Source organism: Phaseolus vulgaris, chromosome 6 (assembly GCF_000499845.2).
Source record: "Phaseolus vulgaris cultivar G19833 chromosome 6, P. vulgaris v2.0, whole genome shotgun sequence".
Taxonomy (NCBI): domain Eukaryota; kingdom Viridiplantae; phylum Streptophyta; class Magnoliopsida; order Fabales; family Fabaceae; genus Phaseolus; species Phaseolus vulgaris.
Window position 1 is genome coordinate 484,084 of NC_023754.2, and position 20,864 is coordinate 504,947.

Here is a 20,864-nt window from a genome sequence, read left to right on the forward strand (position 1 = left end):
GAAACAAGCTTTCTTGAAACAAACACTACAAACACCTAGAAGATCAACAATCAAGACAACAAAGAAAGTGCACTAACCAAAAGGAGGAACAACAAAGGGAGCTTTTTCTTATTTCCTTTGCAACTTGGTTTATTGTTAATTACTTTGTTAATTACGTTTTAGACGGTGAGTGTGTCTTCAAGGGCTCTAAGTGTCCAAGAAGCCTCACCTAGGGCCGAATAGTGTAGCATTATTGTTTAGTAATTGTTACTTGTTTGTAATTGCTTTTCTTTTGCTTTCATAGCTACGTTTTGCATGGTTAGTTTTGTTTAAATTTGTGTTAAAACCGACTAGTTTTGTTGCATAGATAGCTTACATTGTTTTCTTGCATTGATTTCTCAACTTAATTGTGTTCTAAGTGGTTTACTAAGAGAAAGTTTGGTGTGAAGACATTGAGGGATAGTTTTTGGCTAAGGCAAAGGCTTGGTATTTAAGTAGTCCTTCGTGACTCACCTCCCTTACCTGGAAAACTACCTTCTTTGACTTTCCTAAGTTTTCTCAAGGTAAAATACTTGTATACACAAAGCTTTAGCCATGTCTTCTTCTTCTCATTCTACCAAGTCTATTGGAAGTGAATTAAAATCTTTAAAAACTCTTTTGAAAGAAGTTTCACAAACTGTGCAATCAATTGCTTATAGACAATTGGAGAGTGAGACTAAACTTAATGTTTTGACTAAAGCAAAGAATGAGAAGTCTCAATTTTCAAAAAAATTACATTCTCATGCATCTAGCTCTAAACATCATGATTATCTTGGGGAAGAAAGTCTTAGGAAAAATGAATATCATCAACAATTCCCTAGGAGAGCTAGGAAAGAGAGACAAGAAAACCTAACCAAGCATATCTCTCACACTCAAGCTAGAGAAATTCCATGTTTAGAATACCTTGGCAATGATCAATTAGCATCTCAGTGTTTCAATGAAAGATCTATGATCTTAAGGGACAAAGATGAGAATAGTAGCCAAGAAAAAGAAGCTAGTGAGAGTGAAGAAAATGTAAAAATAGAAAAGCAAGAGAAAACCCTTGGGAAACAAAAGGCGTGGGAGAAGAGTGTTCCTTCCCACAAGGTCATTCAACAAGAAGGAAAAGTTGAAAATACATTTGAAAATATACCTCTTGTTGAACAACCTAGCCTTACCTTTTGTAAAGGAACACTTGCAAGTCTAGAAAAAAAAGAAGAATCCTTAAAAAAGGCTTGCATAGATAAAAATATAGTAGATTATTTTACATACATGCCAAGATATCACCAAGTGAAGGTCAAGTCATCTATAGGCATCTACAAAGACAATTTTTTATGTGAAGTAGTGCCTAAAGAAACTTGTCATGTCTTATGGAGACAACCTTTGCAACGAATTGAAATTTCCATGAACAAAGGTTGTATCAATGAGACTACCTTCACACATAAAAGAGAAATTCTTCATGAAGGAGAACTCATGGGTCAAATTAGAGTTGATAAAACTCTAGAGCTTTTAAAAGGAAAATTATTGTCACCCATGAGAAAATATGTTCAAAGACATTACCCTAGATACATTCCGTGTTTTAAAAATACATCTAAGGCGATGTCTCATGAACTCTATACTCCTTCACCTTTTGCAAATGATCCTTGGGAAGACATAAGCCTAAATTTCATATTAGATCTTCCTAGGACAACAAAAGGTTTTGATTCCATTTTCATGGACATGGATAAACTCTTCTTAAGAAAAGTGACAAGCCTCCATGATTTATTTTCAAAAATAAGGGATAGAGCTCCAAAATTTGAAAACATAGCTCTCCCTTCTATGCTTCACGAAATCATGAGGGACACCCACAATTCTTGGGATAAGAATCCTTTTCCTTTTATGCATGCATACAATGGAGTAGTCCACAAGATTACTCATATCTCTCCATTTGAAGTTGTATGTGAACATAGTCCTCTTGCCTTTTTAAAGTTGTCACCATTTCCTAAAGGGATTATGCCTAAGGAAAAAGTAACTACTTTTAGAAATTTTAGAAAATATAAGAGGATTAGAAGGCACCTACAACCATCAAAAGGGAAGCATTGTGAGAAGTTGACCAAAACAAGAGAAAAACAAAGATGGCAACTTCACACAATTAATTGTTCTCCAAATACTCACTCTAACTCCTTTGCTTTGTTTCAAGATTCTCATAGGTTGATATTTGATCCGTGAGATGATGGAAGAGGCCCAAGCACAAGCCCACATGCAAGCCCACCAAAGGGTAGACTTGGGTCTTATCTCAAGTGATTCAAGAACACAATAGTCTTTTTGCCAATAGGGATAAGTGTACCTTTTGTGTAGATAGTGTAGTTTTCTTAGGTTTCATAGTTAACAAAAAGGGGGTGCATGTAGATCCCGAGAAAATCAAAGCCATCCGCGAGTGGCCAACTCTACAAAATGTAAGTGATGTAAGAAGTTTTCATGGGTTAGCTAGCTTCTATAGAAGGTTTGTACCTAATTTTTCTAGCCTAGCTTCTCCTTTGAATGAACTTGTGAAAAAAGATGTTGCATTTTGTTGGAATGAAAAGCATGAGCAAGCCTTTCAAAGGCTCAAAGCTCAACTCACCAATGCACCCATTCTATCTCTTCCAAATTTTTCCAAAACTTTTGAGATAGAGTGTGATGCATCGGGGGTAGGCATAGGTGCGGTTTTGTTGCAAGGTGGACACCCCATTGCTTATTTTAGTGAAAAACTCCATGGTGCCACCCTCAACTACCCCACCTATGACAAAGAGCTCTATGCTCTTGTGCGAGCCCTAAAGACTTGGGAACACTACCTTGTGTCCAAAGAATTTGTTATCCATAGTGATCACGAGTCTTTAAAATATTTAAAGGGCCAACACAAGCTCAACAAGAGACATGCTAAATGGATGGAATTTCTTGAACAATTTTCTTATGTAATCAAATACAAGAAAGGGAGCACCAATATAGTGGCCGATGCTCTTTCAAGACGGCACACACTCTTTTCAAAACTAGGTGCCCAAATTCTTGGATTTGACCACATAAAGGAGCTTTACCAAGAAGACCAAGAACTCTCATCCATCTATGCTCAATGTCTACATAGAGCACAAGGAGGTTACTATGTGTCCGAGGGATATCTTTTTAAAGAAGGAAAACTTTGCATTCCCCAAGGAACACATAGAAAGCTCCTTGTCAAAGAATCACATGAAGGGGGACTCATGGGCCATTTTGGAATTGATAAGACTCTAGATCTTTTAAAAGCAAAATTTTGTTGGCCACACATGAGGAAAGATGTCCAACGACATTGTTCTAGATGTATCTCATGTTTAAAAGCAAAGTCTAGAACAATGCCGCACGGACTCTACACCCCTTTGCCGATTGCAAATGCTCCTTGGGAAGACATTAGCATGGATTTCATTTTAGGACTTCCTAGGACTGCAAGAGGCCATGACTCTATTTTTGTGGTAGTGGACCGTTTTAGCAAAATGTCCCACTTTATTCCATGCCACAAAGTAGATGATGCTCAAAATATTTCTAAACTCTTCTTTAGAGAAGTGGTGAGACTCCATGGTCTCCCTCGAAGTATAGTGTCCGATAGAGATCCCAAGTTTATAAGCCACTTTTGGAAAACTCTTTGGGGTAAACTTGGAACAAGACTACAATTTTCAACTTCTTGTCATCCTCAAACGGATGGTCAAACCGAAGTAGTCAATAGATCTCTTGGAACTATGCTTAGGGCTATCATGAAGGGAAGCCACAAATCTTGGGATGAGTACCTTCCCCATATTGAATTTGCTTACAATGGAGTAGTTCACAAAACTACTAATGCTTCTCCTTTTGAGGTCGTATATGGTTTTAATCCTCTCACGCCTATGGATTTAATACCTCTTCCTAATCCACAAGATTTTGTGCATAAGGAAGGAGTAATCAAAGCTGATTTTGTCAAGAAAATGCATGAGAAGATTAAAATCCAAATACAACAACAAAATGAGAAGTACACAAAATACAACAACAAAGGGAAGAGAGAAATAATTTTTGAGGAAGGAGACTTAGTTTGGCTTCATCTTCGAAAAGATAGATTTCCAAATCAAAGGAAGTCCAAACTAAGTCCCCGAGGTGATGGACCTTTTCAAGTTCTCAAGCGAGTCAACAACAATGCATATAAGTTGGACCTACCTCTTGAATATGGAGTACATGACACTTTTAATGTAATTGATCTTTCTCCATTTGTAGGTACCAATGACAGTGACGAGCTGGATTTGCGGACAAATCCTTTCCAAGGGGGAGGGGATGATGGAGGAGGGCCAAGCACACCTACCCAAGGAAGCCAAGGCACAAGCCAAGGAGAGCGTCTAGACCAAGACCAAGACCACGGAGAGCGTCTAGGACGTGAAAGTGAGCGTCTAGGACGTGAAGGTGAGCGTCTAGGACGTGAAGGAGGGAGGCTATCCATGGAGCTAGACCGTCTAGGACCCCTTACAAGATCAATGGCCAAACATATTCAAACACAAGCAAATGAGGCCACGGATGGAAGAGAGAAGGCTTTGTATATGTTTGCATAAAGGCCCATTGGGGGTACTTAGTAGATAGGATAGTGTAAGAAGCATTTTTGATGGAAACCTTCTAGAATCTAGGGTTGTGTATGGCCGGTCATTACACCTTAGAATTTAGATTTAATTTTGGTTTTATTTTCTTTAGAAATGTGGCTTAACATTTACGTCCACATAGCCTATAAATAGGGAGGCTATCTCATTGTATTTGACAAGTTTAATTGAGTATTGTTATGCTGCCCATTTTCTGCACTAGCTTTACTTCTCCTAGAAATCTAGGCTATAAACTTCACTCCTTTCACCTTTCTCCATAGAGCTGGCCGAACCTCTCTAACCCATACTCATCATGCACCTTCAAAGCCATCACAACTCCTAGGAGGGCTTTGTTTCACTCACCCATTGCTTCCGCATCACTTTTGCTACTTTGATTCAAGAAGAACACATGAAATGCCATCACGAAGCGTAAAGCCTGCTCGGTTAACACTCCATTAGGCCCCTCCAAGATTATTCCAGCGCCACTTCCCTGCTGGTTGGAGGACCCATCCACTGAGAGCATCCACTGTGACCCTAACTCCACCTCTTAAGGGTCTCCTCCTGGTGAGAGCTCTATCACGAAGTCAGCATAAACTTGCCCTTTGATGGACCCTTGGATTCATATTGGATATCAAACTCCGACAACTCTACCGCCCAGCGAACCATCCTCCCTGCTACATCTGGCTTTTGAACTACTTTCTGGATGGGGAGGTTCGTCATCACCACCACTGTGAAACTGTGGAAATAGTGGCGGAGCCTTCTGACTGAGAACACCACTGCTAACGCCGCCTTCTCCAGCGACTGGTACCTCAACTCTGGGCCTTGTAAGGTGTTGCTTACGAAATAAATGGGCTTCTGCGCTTGGTCTTGCTCTTGGACCAACACAAAGCTAATGGCCCACTCTGTCACCGCAAAGTCTAATCGGAGGGGGACGCCCACTTGTGGCTTGCAGAGCACAGGTGGCGTCACCAAGTACTCCTTCAATTTGAGGAACGCTACTTCACACTCATCTGTCCATACAAAACGGCTATTCCTCTTGAGGCATTGGAAGTAAGGGTGGCCCTTCTCCCCTCCAGCAGACACACTCCCAGTCAATTGCTCAACTTCTTTAACTGAGGTTGGGCTCCTCATGGCTATAATAGCTGCACACTTATCAGGGTTTGCCTCTATTCCTCTTTCAATGAGCATAAATCCCAAGAACTTCCCTGCTTCCACGCCAAAAATGCACTTTTCTGGGTTTAATTTGAGGCGATACTTTGATATGGTAGCAAATAGCTCTTCCAGATCCGTTGCGTGCTGCCCTCTCTTGTGTGAAGTCACCATCATGTCATCTACGTAGGCCTGCACGTTCCTTCCCAACATGGGTGCAAGGACCTTGTCCATCAGCCTCTGGTAGGTGGCGCCTGCATTTTTCAACCCAAATGGCATCACCTTGTAACAGTAGTTGCTTGTCTCTGTCATGAACGCCCTTTTGCTGTCATCCCTTGGATGCATCTTAATCTGATTGTAACCTGAGAATGCATCCAAGAAACTTAGCATCTTGCATCCCGAGGCGCTATCCACTAGCGCATCGATGTTGGGCAGTGGGTATGAATCTTTGGGGCATGCCTTGTTCAGATCTGTGAAGTCAACGCACATCCTCCATTTCCCATTCGCCTTTTTAACTAGAACTACGTTGGTCAGCCACTCAGGGTATTGTATCTCCCTGATGTGCCCAACGCTTAGCAGTTTTTGCGTCTCTTCCTTCACGACGAGGCATCGTTCCTCATTAAACTTCCTCCTTCTCTGTCGCACAGGGCGAACCTTGGCGTCCATAGTAAAATGGTGGCATAAAAAATCTGGGTCGATGCCCGGCATGTCCGCCGCAGTCCACGCGAATGCATCTAGGTGGCGCAAGATCACCGCAGCTACCTCTTCTCGTTCTTCCTGGCTCAAGAAGCGTCCTAATTTGAACACCTTACCCCTTATCTATCTTTCCACCACGTTGTCTACTGGTTGGGGTTGCTTACTCCGCTCGTTCTCTGCGCGAGACTCGTTCACGGGGTCCTCTTTTATAGGCGTCGCCCTATCGGATACATCGGGCATCGCCTTCCCTGACTTTTCTTCCATGGGCGAGGCCTCTCTGTATACTTCTTCCATGGGCGAGGCCTCTCTGTATACTTCTTCCATTGGCGAGGCGTCACCGTATCTTCCTTCTGTACGTGCATCCTCTATAGGCGCCGCCCCCACAGGTGTGGCTTTGACAGGCGTGGACTCCGCGGGCGTCACCTCTTCCAACGGTTCTAACTCCATTCGCGAATCTGAAACTGGTGGTCGTTCAATCATCATGACCACACCTCTCTTCGTCTTCAGGCTATTTTCATAGCACTTACGGGCCTCTTCCTGATCTGACTTGATTACGATTACTTTGCCACTAAGATCCGGTAGCTTCATCTTCATGTGGCGTGTGGAGCACACTGCCCTTAATCTGTTCAAGGCAGGTCTGCCTAACAAGATGTTGTAGGCTGAGTTGGCGTTAACCACCAAGTACCGGATGCTCTCGGTGCGCGACGCCACTCCATCAGTGAACGTCGTCCTCAGTTCCATGTAAGTACCTCCACCGGGTTATCTGCCCCATACAAGCATCCAGTATAGGGTCTCAACAGGTCGGGGATATGGTGCCCGAATGCTTCGTGAAATTCGCACCATGATTCTTTGTGTGGTCCCAGCACCTTGTCAGACTTCACCGGTGGCCTCAACCTGTCGGCTATGTTGGGCACAACAATGAGGTCTTTAAGTTCCACCACAAAATTGTGCCTTAGAGGTCTATTTCCCTCTCTCCTTCCTTCTGCTCGACCCCTAGGTTGGGTCCTCCTTGCCTCGTAGGTGCGCTTCCTGTCTTGGTTCTTTCTTTCTGTGGCGGCTTCGTGGACCCTAGCGGGTTGCGTGCGCACCTGCGCTCTTGGGCGTGTGGGTGCAGCAGTCGCGCATTTCTCGTATGCCTCACCCTCAGAGGCAATGTGTTCTACCGCCCGACGCCTTACTTCAGCAAAAGTCTTGGGGCGACTGCGATTGAGTGACTTGCTGAAATACCTAGGACACACTCCTTTCCTGAATGCGTACACGATCATGGGCTCGTCTGTGGTACCCACCTTCACCACTTGCGCCCCGAAACGGCTTATGTACTCTTTCAGGGTCTCGCCTTGATACTGCTTCACGTTGAACAGGTCGTATGAAACTGGGGTGGGGCCCTGTTGGCTAGATACTGCTCTCTGAATAGCCGCGAAAGCTGTGTGAAAGACGTGATGTGACCCTCTAGGAGGCTGATGAACCAATCCATGGCCATCCCAGTCAAAGTGCTCATGAAGAGCTTGCACCTTACGGCATCAGAGCCGCCTACCAGCATCATCTGTGTGTGGAACGCAGTGAGGTGCGCCTCAGGGTCCTCCATCACTGTGAAGGTTACTTTGGGCCCCGTGAACGTGTTGGGGATTGTTGTCTCTAGGATCGCCTGTGAGAATGGCGTTGAGAATTCTCTTGGTGGGGTGGCAGTCTCAGGCTCGTCTACGTCGCGCCATCCGCGGCGTAGTTCCTCGTTGGTGCGGTGGAGCTCATCGTTTCTCGCCTGAGATGCTATGAGATCCGCGTTCTGCTCCGCTTTTGATGCCGCCATTGCTTCTTGCAACCCTTGCATCATGCCCATGAGTTGTTGCATGGTCATCTCTTCGCTTCTAGAGTGTGCGGGCCTCATTTTCGTGGTTTTTGGAAGCTTTCTTGACTATCTGCGATTTGCGAACTGGAATTGGGTTGGAAACTGCAACTGGAACTGGAAAACTGTGTGATGGGACTGACGTTTTATATCGGCCCCACGGTGGGCGCCAAATGTTCCCGCTGGTTGACCAGGGTCGTCTTTATGCGTGACTCGTCCTCGCGAGCTAGGGGACCTTTGTTCTGCTTCGTCTGTGAATACCTGAAAAGAAGTGAACAAAGGGGCACCCTCACGGCCGTTTGCACTCCGACGATCAAGTCAGCTAGCGAGAAACATCAAAGGGGACACACCTCCGTATCGGAACACCGTGACTGGATGCTCTGAAGGTGGTCGAAATACTGAATAACTAGTACTATGTTGCCCTAATTTTCTATGCGTACGCCGTGAAACAACTAGGTTTTTTGTGACTCTGTGTAAACTGTCAGAATTAGGTCAAAACTCGGATCTCCTTTTCAAACATCCCAAGGCTCTTTTTATACACCTCCCGCATTCAAAGCGCGTTAAAGCGCATTGAAAGCGTATAAAAATATTCCTCGAAACATTTAATCTAAATTAACGCGTACCTTAGCGAACCTTTAGGAAAGCCTTGATGTTTTCAGTGCTTATTGCCACGTGTTCTTCTGACTTGATCATTGCTCTACGCAGAGGGCCTCACAACGTCGTAACCTAACTTAGGGTTATTCCATTGTGAGTCCTTTTTCCTCGAAGTGCATCTGATGCAAATGGGTGACTTTTCTGGGTGCCAACTCAGGCGCCCCAGCCTCTAGTCACTCACCTTGGGAGGGTATCTACCTTACTCTCGTACCATGCACGTGATTCTCCCCTGGACGTGGCCCTCTCATGGGTCGTATCTGTCCCAGGGTCTCCCAGCGGTGGCGTGGGTACTTCACGAGTTAGGTTACCCCTACTGGTACTAGAACTATGGCCTTGAAGCCACCTTTCTCTTCTCTTCATCACTGTTATGAGGCACTGAGGCCTCTCGCGGTGTCTTCCTCTCCACGGTCTTTCCTACCCATGGGTACCGGGGGTGACCCCGTTGATGCCTTAACTAGGCGACGCCTCATCTTGGCGATGCCCCATCTTGACGACGCCCAACCTGGCGACATCCCTTCTTGGCGACGCCTACACCTGGCGATGCCTACACCTGGCGACGCTTCCCTTGGCGACGCTTTAATAAGGCGACGCTTCCCCCAAGCGACGCCCCAACCTGTTGACTTTCTTTCTTGGAAAGGACCCCTCCATACGTTGACTTTGACTTGACTTTGGTCAACGTCCGGAGACGGTACATATAGAAACAAAATGGTATACAATGTATACAATGTTCATATTGAACGATCGATGAAAATAAACAAAGGAAGCACCAAGCGACTTAATTTATTCAATCATATTACGCTTTTATTTTTTATATTTGAATTGTTTCTATGTTAAGTTTTGCAGCATCGAATTCCAACCTTTTTAGTTTTATCTCTAAACAAACACTAATCAAGTCATGGAACTGATTTTAAACAATTAGTAAAAGAATCACTTGAAATGTTTGGGTTTATTTTAAAAAAATCATAAAAAGACATTAAATTTCAAAACCAAGAATACCTTAAATATCACTGACTAATAATCCTTCGAGACTAAGGATAAAAGACATACTAAATTTGTGAAAAGCTCATTGAATAATTGATACTAAATAATCCATATTTGATATCTAATCATGCATGTAAAGGAATAATTTGAATTGAGAAAGTAATAAAAAAAATCTACATAATCCGATCCGACATGGAGGGCAGCCTTCTGAAGAAGTTTAGCGCCGGCGAGGGCAGGCGATCACGGAAGACAGGATGTCGGAGATAGTAAAACCCACAAGCCATGGCCACCATCTTCGACGGCACCAGATAAAGCACCATTGCCACCACCAAGCACATGAACACAAACATCCCCGTCGCGTGTGGGTCCCGCCACGTCACCACCGCCTGCACGCGCTCCCCTTGCGTCGCCAAATCTCCCAGAACCGTCTGCACGCGCGCGCCCAGCGTCCGAAGCCTCTCATACCTCACGCGCACCACCTCACTCGCCCTCAAACTCGGCGCCGCGTCGAACTCCTCGTCCAGCTCCTCTCTCTCCACCACCTCCGCCATCGAAATCTTGGGATCAAAATGCGGGAGCAGGTCACGCGCCCGGAACCTGTAGTTCCACGCGCCCACCACAAACACATAGAAACAGAAAGTGAGAATAATGAGGTCTGGGAACCACACGAGCATCACCAACAGCGCGTGGACCAAAACCGTGGCTGTTGGGTTCCTCCATCCACGAGTGTCCTCTACCCACCGCACGATGTCGATCACCCCCGTCACCACGTTTATTATCCTGTACCAGTTCGCGCGCACTTTCCTCATGCTGAAGTTGTGCGAATCCGCGTCCAGCATGTAAAACACCACTTCCTTCCTCAGCGGCGGCTCCGCCCTCGCCAAGTGTCCCGCTACCATCCTCACCGCTGTGCTCCGCAGCGCCTCCTGCTGCACCACCCCCAACGGTTTTATGTGGTGCATCAACGGTAGCATCGGCTGCAGGTACACGTGGAGGAGATCCAACCGTTGAGTGGTGCAAACGAACCTGATCGCTATCTCGATTTCACCCATTTTTCTCAAGCCTGCGTTGGGAGTTAGCACCAGCAACGGGTACGTATTTCTGTACACTTTCCCTGTTTGCAGCGTAGAAATTCGTACTCGTACTTTTCCAATACGGAAATCAGGTTCACCAGGGTTTTGATCACTGTTCTTATCGTTGTCGTTATCAATTATGAATGGCACTGTCCAGCTATCGAATACTCCCACAGTTAAAACAGTCGAAGGATCGTAAACCTTCCACGTGTACTGTTCGTTCCATTTGGGTTCTGTGCTATCCGAAACCGTTCGTGTACGAACCCATTTGTTGCCGTACTTGGCCACGCAGTACGCGTTCGTGCTGCTTTTACCGTTTACTGTCTTCATGGATACCAAGTTCTTGCAACCGATGATGCCGAGCTCGCACGTGCCCACCGGAGCCTTCCACAGCTGCCTTGCCGTGGGGCGGTAGTCGCTGCACAAGTTCACTGCCTCATCCATCACGTGATACCCACCGTCGAAGCACAACCGCAGATGCACCCTGGGCTTGTTCTCCTCTTTCTCGTTGGGGTTGTCGAACGTGAACCACCGCGACTGGACAATCCGGTCATCCACCCTTCTCTCTATGGCGTGGAGAGGTATTCTGAGCACCCCCATTGTAGCCGGCGCGACCGATTGGCGGTTTTCCAAAGTTAACTCGAGGTGGTCGCTGACTGGCTCTGTCACCACGAATATGAAATCTTCGGTGTTCCATGAAACGTTGCCGGTTCGAGTGAGCACCGTTTTGGATTTGAGCACCTGGAATCCGAGTTTGGCCTTTACTTGAAAACAAGCTTCCTTGGGGGAGTTGAAGGGCAGCGAGAGAAGATCTTGAGCCTCGAGAAGAGTGGCGCGGAGGTACCACAGTTTGGGCGACTGATAAACTTTGGCTCTGGAGTTCACGTTTGCGAAGGTGTCGCTCTTCCACGCGTCGGGGAAGGACTCGTCAGCCTGTGTTCCCATCCACGTGGCAATCATGAGATCTCCGTGGAGGGCCCCACCGCCTTCCAGTCTGTACCACTGTGGGGCCAAAGGGCTGTCCGGTGGATCCCGCACCGGAATCTCATTGACGTCGAAACACACTCCTCCTAGCAAAGCTTGAGACGCGGGTGGGTCCCACACGGAAACTTCCAGCACCGAAGAGGTGGAATCCGGTGCGTTGCGTGCGAAGGCGAACGTCTGGTTCCATTCGAAGACCGTGGTCTTGCGCGCGGGCCTTGAGGTCACCTCGTGCTGCCCCGAAACAGCGATCTTCGCGACGGGGTTGCCGTTGGTGGGAAGATACCGCGCTTTCACCACGTGCACGAAGAGGTAGTGCATCTTCTCTACCAGATCAAACGACGACCGTTCCATCAACATGCTGATCTCACTCGACGCCTCTGATGCTGCGAAACTCCCCGCTGAAGTAGACCTTCTCATCGCCGGAGGTGGAGGAGTGTTGCTTCCGCCGAACCTTATTTCGGAATTTGACCTCGACACAGACGCTGCCTTCACGTCCAAATCCACGTCTGCTGGTAACGGATTCACCTGGTCTCCATCTTCTGATTGTTCAGGCTTCTGCTCTGGTTCTGCTTCTCGTTCAGGTACGGTTGGATCTGTTGGAGGTTCAGCTTGTGCCTTTTCTTCTTCTTTAGGTTTCTCACCTTCCGGTGGTGGTGGAGGTGGTTCTTGCACTTTCTCCACAGTTTCCGTTTCGGTTTCTTTCTTCGGCGGTGCCTCCTCTTTCTCCGGCGGAGGAGGAACTGCCAGTTCGTTCACGTAGTAAATTTTTAAGCCTATTTCGCCTTGGATCATGCTCAGCAAGTGCTTCTTCTCCAACTCGTAGTAAACCAAAGCCTCTTCGCCTTTGTTGACGAACTGCGAGGAACTGAGGCGGATTCTTCCGAGGGAGTTGTTCCGGCGTGTGGCGCCGTATTTCTTGTCGTGGTAAACGTCGAGTTCGAGCATGTCACCGAAGATGTGATGCTGAGAGTGGGCGTGGACGTTGAAGGACAGCTTTTCGTTCCAGACCGGATTCAAGCCGCGAACCGCGGTCCTAGTCTTCCTCCGCTGGCCGTAGATGTCGACAACGACGTAGGGACTGGAGCTGCCGTGGCCGTCCTTGGGGACAAGGTGGTGAGCGTCGACAACCTCCACGATGAGTTTTCGAACAGTGGCCATTCTGAGGTTAGTTTCCGAAGTGTGCGTTTTGGATGATATAGTCTGTTTGTCTATCTCATGTCCTAACAAGTAAAAACCCTACTCTGCCAAGTTCAGGGTTCTTGTTCATCACCAAACCTTTGAAGCTTTTGTGGAATTCTTTGATGTGAATGGTTAGAATATGAATATGAATATGAATATGAATTTGTGGAGTCTGAAGCAGAGAGCATGGGAAGGCCTAACAAATTTAAATTTAAATTGAAAGAGGGTGCTTATCTTCATCTGCAACCACCTTTAGACCTTTGAAGCTTTTGGCCTCTTTTTGTCTGTCAAAACATTTTATTACTATCTTCCTTTTTGCTTTGCGTGTTAGGGATTTACAGAATTACATATCTTTACTACCTTCTGATCTTAAATCTAATAAAAAAATATCTAACAAATTAATGAAAAAAATATTTATTTAAATTATCTTTTATTTCAACTTTTAAACTATGTAAAACAATCAAATCTATTGGCAATGGTGTATTTTTAATATAAACATATCAATTAATTTTGCTTTAATTAGAATATATATAATAGAAAAAGTGATAGATAAAGAAATGATAAGAAATAGTATTGTGGTTTTTCTTAGCATGGAAGGTTGTTTGTCAAACATAGGCTTTACTTTTTGGCCGTCCTTTGAAGTAAAGGAAGACGCGGGAATGTTGGAAAAAAAAGAAAGAAATAGAGATGGAATTGGGTTTTGTGTCATCCACCCTAATTTTGAGGTCATCACTGGACGCAGCTTTAGTGTAATTATTCCTAATTTTGACGAAGACATCACATTACCTCAGTCTTGTCACACAACCCTAGGATCTAGGGATTCCTAATTCTTCATCATCTCACCAACATTGCCTCTGTTTTTTCTGCATGCCACTGCCTTCTAAACCACTCGCTTTCTTTATCATTATTTCCAAATATTCTTATGTTTTACTTTACAAATTATTTTCAATAAATATCAAGCAAGATGTGCTCTTTTATTATATAACTTAATAAATATTAAATAAATTTAACTATCTTTCTTCATACTATAAAATTAATTATTTTTTATATATACGAACGAGTCCAAAGAAAAAGAAAGCACTATAATTTAGTAAAGGAATTTATTTTATGAATTTATACTTTATAATTGTTCTTCTTAATAAAATATTATATTATAATAAAATAAAATAAATTTCAGTTATGAGGTGAATGTAAAAAACAAAAACTAGTGTAATGATTCTTTATTACAAGATCCGTCTTCTCTCTTCAACACAACCGACCGTGTCATTGGTTATTTATGAATTTCTTCTTTTTTATTCATAAAATCAGCCCCCAAAGAAAGATGAAAAGTGAAAACCTAAAGGATACGTACATGTTGTTAACAACTATAAACTTAGCGATAAATTATTTGATGGAGCTGTTGAAATATAGAAGCATGCATAAGAATAGTAAGAATTCACGGGGTTCATATACGTCTAATTCAAACGCTACAAGACTTTAACCATGCTGCACTTGTTAGCTCCTTCAAGGTACCATATCTTAACTACATGATCACAATAATACTACATGAATTGCTCATGTAGAGAGGCCAAGAAGTCGGAAAGAAAAAGAACCGTAAGTGAAAATCTTATGTGGAAAGTAGAAATATATATATATATATATATATATATATATATATATGTCAGTTTGAGATATACGTAAATATGATAAAAAAAATAATGTTAATGGAGTGTTAAAGGACAAAATTACAAAATAGAAAATCAATTAATAAAAGATAAATAAAAGTTTTAATATGAAGTGAATAGGTTCATTAGTGAGTAGTACAAATAGATATAACATTTAGTTCTCTGGTTTCGCTTTTTAATGAATGATTAAGACAAAATACTAACTTAAGTTTTGAAAAATTCATGCAGATACAACACCTCATACCAAGAGACCGAGAGATATTTCTAAAAACACGAGTGACCGAGAGAAGGAATCAACGGAGGAAATGAGGACTGAGAAGGGCAAAGCAAAGGCGAATCTTGAAAAAACTATCCCCACGTAAAGTTTGTACAAGTACATTTTGGCGTCCACCGTGGGACGAGAGTGAAACGTTGAAGAAAAATGGTAGTCACAAGAGGGGAAAATCATATGAAGGAGGCAGAAGGTGGATAGGAGGACTTAATTATGACTATGCTAGTTAAGATCCATAAGGAGTTAGAGATGATGAAGAAGAAGAGTACAGACGAAATAAAAGCTCTCAAGGCTGAAAACAAATATATGAAGCAAAAGCTTAAAGAAGAAAATACAATACCTTTAAATTCAACACGAGAATATGTGGAGACAGCTTTCAATAGCTTTGAAGTATCACACAAAAAACCTCGCACAGTGTCCCGTGATGTTGACAGGACCTCAATAAGAAAACACCCTTTTTCTTAAGGAATCATGGAAGTATTGTTGCCTGATAATTGGAAGAGTCCAACACTGGAGAAGTATGATGGAAGCATTGATCTTGATGAGCATGTTGTTATATATAGTACTTAAGTCAGCTTATACACCTCTAATGATGCCATTTTATGTAGAGTATTTTCGACAACGCTGAAAGGAGCTACATTGAGTTGGTTCACAAGATTACCACCTTATTCGATTGACTCTTTTGACACCTTGGTGATGAAATTTGGAGCTTAGTTTGCAACCAGTAGGCCACATCATTTGATGTTTATTGCATTGGTGAATATTCGACAGGAGAAGGAGAAACGGTTAAGGGCGTTTATGGAGAGGTTCGGCAAAGTAGCTTTGAGTATTCGTAATTTAAGATCTAAGGTAACCATGCACCATATGGTTACGACATTGAGACCAGGACCATTTGTTGATAGTTTATGTAAGCGGCCTGCAACGAATCTTGATGAGTTAAGGCAAAGATCAACAAAGTTTATGCAACTAGAAGAATTGAGAAGTCTCAAGAGTCAAATTCGGATGGAAGAGGGGGTTGATAGGAGGGAAAAGGAAGGAACCAGGTGGAAGAAGCCAAATGAGACATATCGAGGACCACGATTTACACGATACATGCCACACAATACTAATCGAGCAAAGATCTTGGAGGAAACCCTTAATATCGAGTTAATTCCTTTACCTAGAAAAATTCTTACTCCTAATAATCTTGATCATAACAAGCATTGCAGATACCTTAAGAATTTTGGCTATAACACAGAAGAATGCACAAGATTAAGAGATAGAATTGAAGAGTTGATTCAAACAGGACATCTTAAGCAATACGTGCAAATAAATGAAGGAAGAATATTTGATTCAAGAGATAGAAGCGTGCAACAAAGTGGGGGTAGAAGTTGGGAGCAAAGAAGAGAAGAAAATCGAGAGGAAGGAAGGGAAAGAAGCCTTGAACCACGAATGAGAAAATATCACAATTATGAAAGGAGGGATAAAGGAAGAAGTCCAAGCTAGAGAGGAGGGAGAATCCCAATAAGGCCAATCAGAGGGGTAATCAATACTATATCTGGAGGATTTGTCGGAGGAGAAGTTTCGTCGTCATCAAGAAAGTGGCATGTAAGATCGTCAAGAACAACAAACTCAATCCATAGAAGAAGTATGCCAACAATAACGTTCACTGTTGAAGATTTTCAAGACATTGATCCTAATCAGAATGATCCAATGGTGATTACAATCGAAGTAGAGGACTTTGTGGTTATGAATACGTTAATAGATCATTCAAAAAAAATTAATAACGATTAACAAAGTTATAATGTTCATGCCGAAAGGTTAAGTGTATTACAGAGCCGAGAGGCCGAGAAATGGAACAAAAGATAATATGCACTTACAAAATATAAAGAAAAGAATACATTAATCAATGTCAACAAGTTCATTATCTTCACGGTTATCATTGTTTCTGGCAGCAGTATCTTCATTTTCATCTTCATCATCATTAGGAATCTCCCCAATAGGCATTAGTTGGCCTTTGTGAAAGTCTTTCATGACATCAAAATTCCCTTCATGAATAGGAATTTTATAAAAGTATTCGGCCTGTTGAAGAGCTTTAGTGAAGCCAAGTTTATGTTGTTCCAAAACATATTGTTGGGCTACTTCAACTTCTTTTTCATCTTTCTCTCGGTGACCTTGATCGGAGTTATAAGAGATTGTCATTCTTGTTAATTCTTGGCATATATTTTCCATTTCACTCATAAGTCGACCATGTTCATTAGTTAAATCTTCAATCTTAGTTTCCAAGGATTCCTTCATTGGACCACATTGAGAGTGCACATTTGTTATCCCTTTCATCTTTTTGGTCAAAGAAGTATTAGCATTAAGAGTTGCTTCAAGAGTTTGAGCTGAATCAGCTAATTCTTTCTTCAAACGTTCAAATTCAGCAATAGGCACGCCCTTTGCGGTCTCATCACCAAATCTTCTACAGACAAGTAGAGTTTGAGCCGCATGTTCGACAACAACATTAGAAAGTTGTTTTGGAGAAGAGTTTCGAAAAAGCTCTCTTTCGAAATTACTTAGGGGTTGAAATTTGACAATATTTTGGAGTTGTACCATGACATTCATCCTCCTCCCCCACCTCAGAGACCAAAGCAGAAATGGCGATTAAGATATCGCAAGAATTAATGGAGGAGATGAAAAAGGAGACTCAGCGCATGCGGTTAGAGTTTGAGGAGAAGAATCGTCTGTTGCGACAGGAGTTTCTATCGCAACAACTTTGTGCTAAGCCACTTGTTACTCCCATTCCCAGGAGCACAAAGGGGAGTTATGCAGCTCCTACAACGTCAGGGGAGGATGTCATTGGACAGATAAGCCAATGTGAGTTACTAATAGAGGACGACATCTTTCCTCAGGTGGTGACCATTCGAAAAGTCTTTCAAGAGGTCACTACCTTACATAACGTTCCTCTCCCCCTGATGTGGTGAAGGTAACAGTGGACAAAGTACGGGTATTTAATGTTTGTGTTCCACTACCTATAGATGAGGTAACAACCATGGTCGAAGTATTTCAGACATTCATAGCCTGGCCCAGACACCTCGTTCGAATTATACCAAAACCCCCGATAATAATTTAATTTCATTATATTAATTAATATTTATGTATTACATCTAATTTAATACAAATGTTCTTTACTTTGTAGAAACCTCGTCGGAAATCAAGTTCGCAAAAGAAGTTTGCGGTTACCATTAACAATCCTATAGCTTCTTTATCATCAGCGGCTAAAGACATTGGTCAAAACCCACTCGAGGTTCCGTGGAATGATATGTTTTTTGGAAGAAACACTAACATGCCCATGTACATATACATGTGAAATGTGTTAGAATTTACAGGTAGAAACCAGGAGCTCAATATAATTATAGTTCAATTTTTTATGATGTGAGTATCTTTACCTATATTTCAATTTACTTTATGTTAAATTATTATTGATTATGCTTTAACTAATAACTTGTAGGTATTTGTATGGAGTTTCTATTAATGACGGAATCAAGATATTTATGGATTCTTGGATCCCTATTTGATTAATCTAATTGGAGCAAAGAAAGTTGAAACTCAGTAATACATCACTAACACTTTCATAGGGGAAAAAAATTATCTTTACCCTTATATTAATGAGTAATTTCAATTATAAGTCGTCAATTATTACTATTTCATGTTTTAAATATTTACTAATTTTTTTCATGGATGATGTATGGGTCATTGGAAGTTACTTGTGTTATTCGTAGTTGATAATACTATTGTGTGGTTTTGTTCACTGCACAAGAAGTGATGTGATGGAAATAATGAGCAAAAACAGTGAGCTTGGCAATGAAATTGCCGAAGGGAATTGAGGCAGAAAATAGGTCACTCTCAAAGAAATAATGTCCTTGCACCAATCTGATCTTGAGGTCTTGGAATCCTCAAATGAAAGATGTCAAAGCAAGCACACCAATCTCAAAGGCAACCACCACAAAACCAATGAAACAATAAAGACAAACAAGAAAAGGTATAAGCAAAGAAAGGTAATTGCAAAAGGAAAACAATATGTAAGACAAACTCAAAGAGTAAAGAATGAAAGAAAAGAAAGAAAATAAAGAACTCAATGAGAAAGTAGGCACACAAAAGAATACTTAAGGAAAAACACTAGAGTAGATGAAGAAAACAAAAATTTAGCTACTGGAAATTATTTTTTTAAAATGCAAACTGTTCTTGATATTCACTGATTTAACTGGAATGATGTAGAGCGAACTGGATTATGAAATCTAAACCACAGAAACTTCAAGATGTTAACTCAATAATGGCACTGGAATCAATTAAAAACAGTAAGCCAATTAGTTGAGATAAATTTTTTAAAATCGCTGCCAGATTACCGTATTCTTTTCGGCAGAATTGTACACTTTTTTTATTTTATTTATCATTTTTTGTGTACTTTGAATTTTTGAATGATTCTTTTTTCTACTCTTTTCTAACACTTTGAATATCACAAATCCAGAATTTCAGAATTTTCCAGTGAGTAAATCAATTGCAATAAGGAAAAACAGTAAGCACTTTTTTTTCAGAAACAGAGGAATCCTAATAGGAATAAAAAACAGAATTATGAACTAGCAAAGACATAATGGAAAATGATGTATTGGAACTTGTATAGGTCTAGAATAGAAGTATGAACTCAATTCTAAAAAGAAAATGCACAAAGGATCAATATCAATTCAGAAAATTATATGACACTAAAGCAAGAAACAATCAAAAACAATAAAAGTACTACTAGAAGTAATGACAATTATGGAATAACATGACTAAGACAAAACTTGACATGATTCAAAAGGAAAATACTCAAACATATGATAGGCAAAAGAATTAAAACAGCAAGTAAACTCAAAATAAGCCTAAAACAGAAACTTAAATTGCAAGAAAATTAAAAGAGCTCTTGAAATAAAGTGCTACAACAACTCAACAATTAAACAAGAACACACCTAAACTCATGATACCACATGATGTGATTCCAATAGCAAGATATAGATGATTCTTTGACATTTTATGGAATCAACTTGAGTTGGAGATAGCTTAGGCACTTTTAATAGAATTGGATCAATGTTCTAAGTTTCAAGAACTCACCAAAACTTGCACCAAACACCAAACTCACATGGAAGACCCATTTCTTGCCAATTGAACCGATTAAAAGATGTAAAAATGCAAATGAACCGATTAAATTTCTTAACAAATGAAATGAACCGATTAAAATGCTTCAAAACTGAAATGCACCGAACAAATCCAAGGAGAAAGAAGATGAACCGATTGAAACATGAAAATAAGCAAGAACACCGAATAGAAAGCAAGAAAGGAACCTAAGACATGTTTAGGAATTCAAATAGGCACGGAAATGGAATGAGAAGATGGAGAAGAAAGAGGACTTATGTGGTTGTAGTTCTTGGTTGATGAACACGCCACTTGAAGTGTGAATGCTCCAAGATAAGTGTGCAATGTCGCCACTTGAGAGAACCAAGGCACTCAAGATGAGACTAGGAAGAGGAGAAATCAAATCTCACTCACTCAATCACCAAATTGGGAGAGTTTCTTTACTACAAATTCTAAATCTGGAAAATACAAAGGGAGCACCTCTATTTATAGCCTAAGGTGCTGAAATGCAAGCTACACAAATTCAAAAACTCCATCCTAAAAAGCTTCTAGAATTGGCGCCTAAAACAATGCATGAGGAAGGTGTGATCCCTTCTCTCATTTTGGCACCTCCTTATTTACTCCTACACCTATCTACTAACACACCCCCCCTAAGACTCCTAA

The 20,864-nt window shown here is 41.9% G+C and overlaps 1 protein-coding gene across 1 annotated transcript; it reads right to left on the reverse strand.

The window, feature by feature from the left end:
* Window positions 1-9,970: 9,970 nt before the first annotated feature.
* On the reverse strand, window positions 9,971-13,488 carry LOC137830913 (multiple C2 domain and transmembrane region protein 16). The gene has a single exon (XM_068638315.1). The coding sequence runs from the start codon at window positions 13,113-13,115 to the stop codon at window positions 10,074-10,076; it is 3,042 nt and encodes a 1,013-aa protein (XP_068494416.1). The 5' UTR covers window positions 13,116-13,488; the 3' UTR covers window positions 9,971-10,073.
* Between the last annotated feature and the right edge of the window lie 7,376 nt (window positions 13,489-20,864).

Excerpts from the sequence above, each read along its gene's own strand:
- LOC137830913 (XM_068638315.1), bottom strand. The coding sequence starts at position 13,115 with ATGGCCACTGTTCGAAAACTCATCGTGGAGGTTGTCGACGCTCACCAC.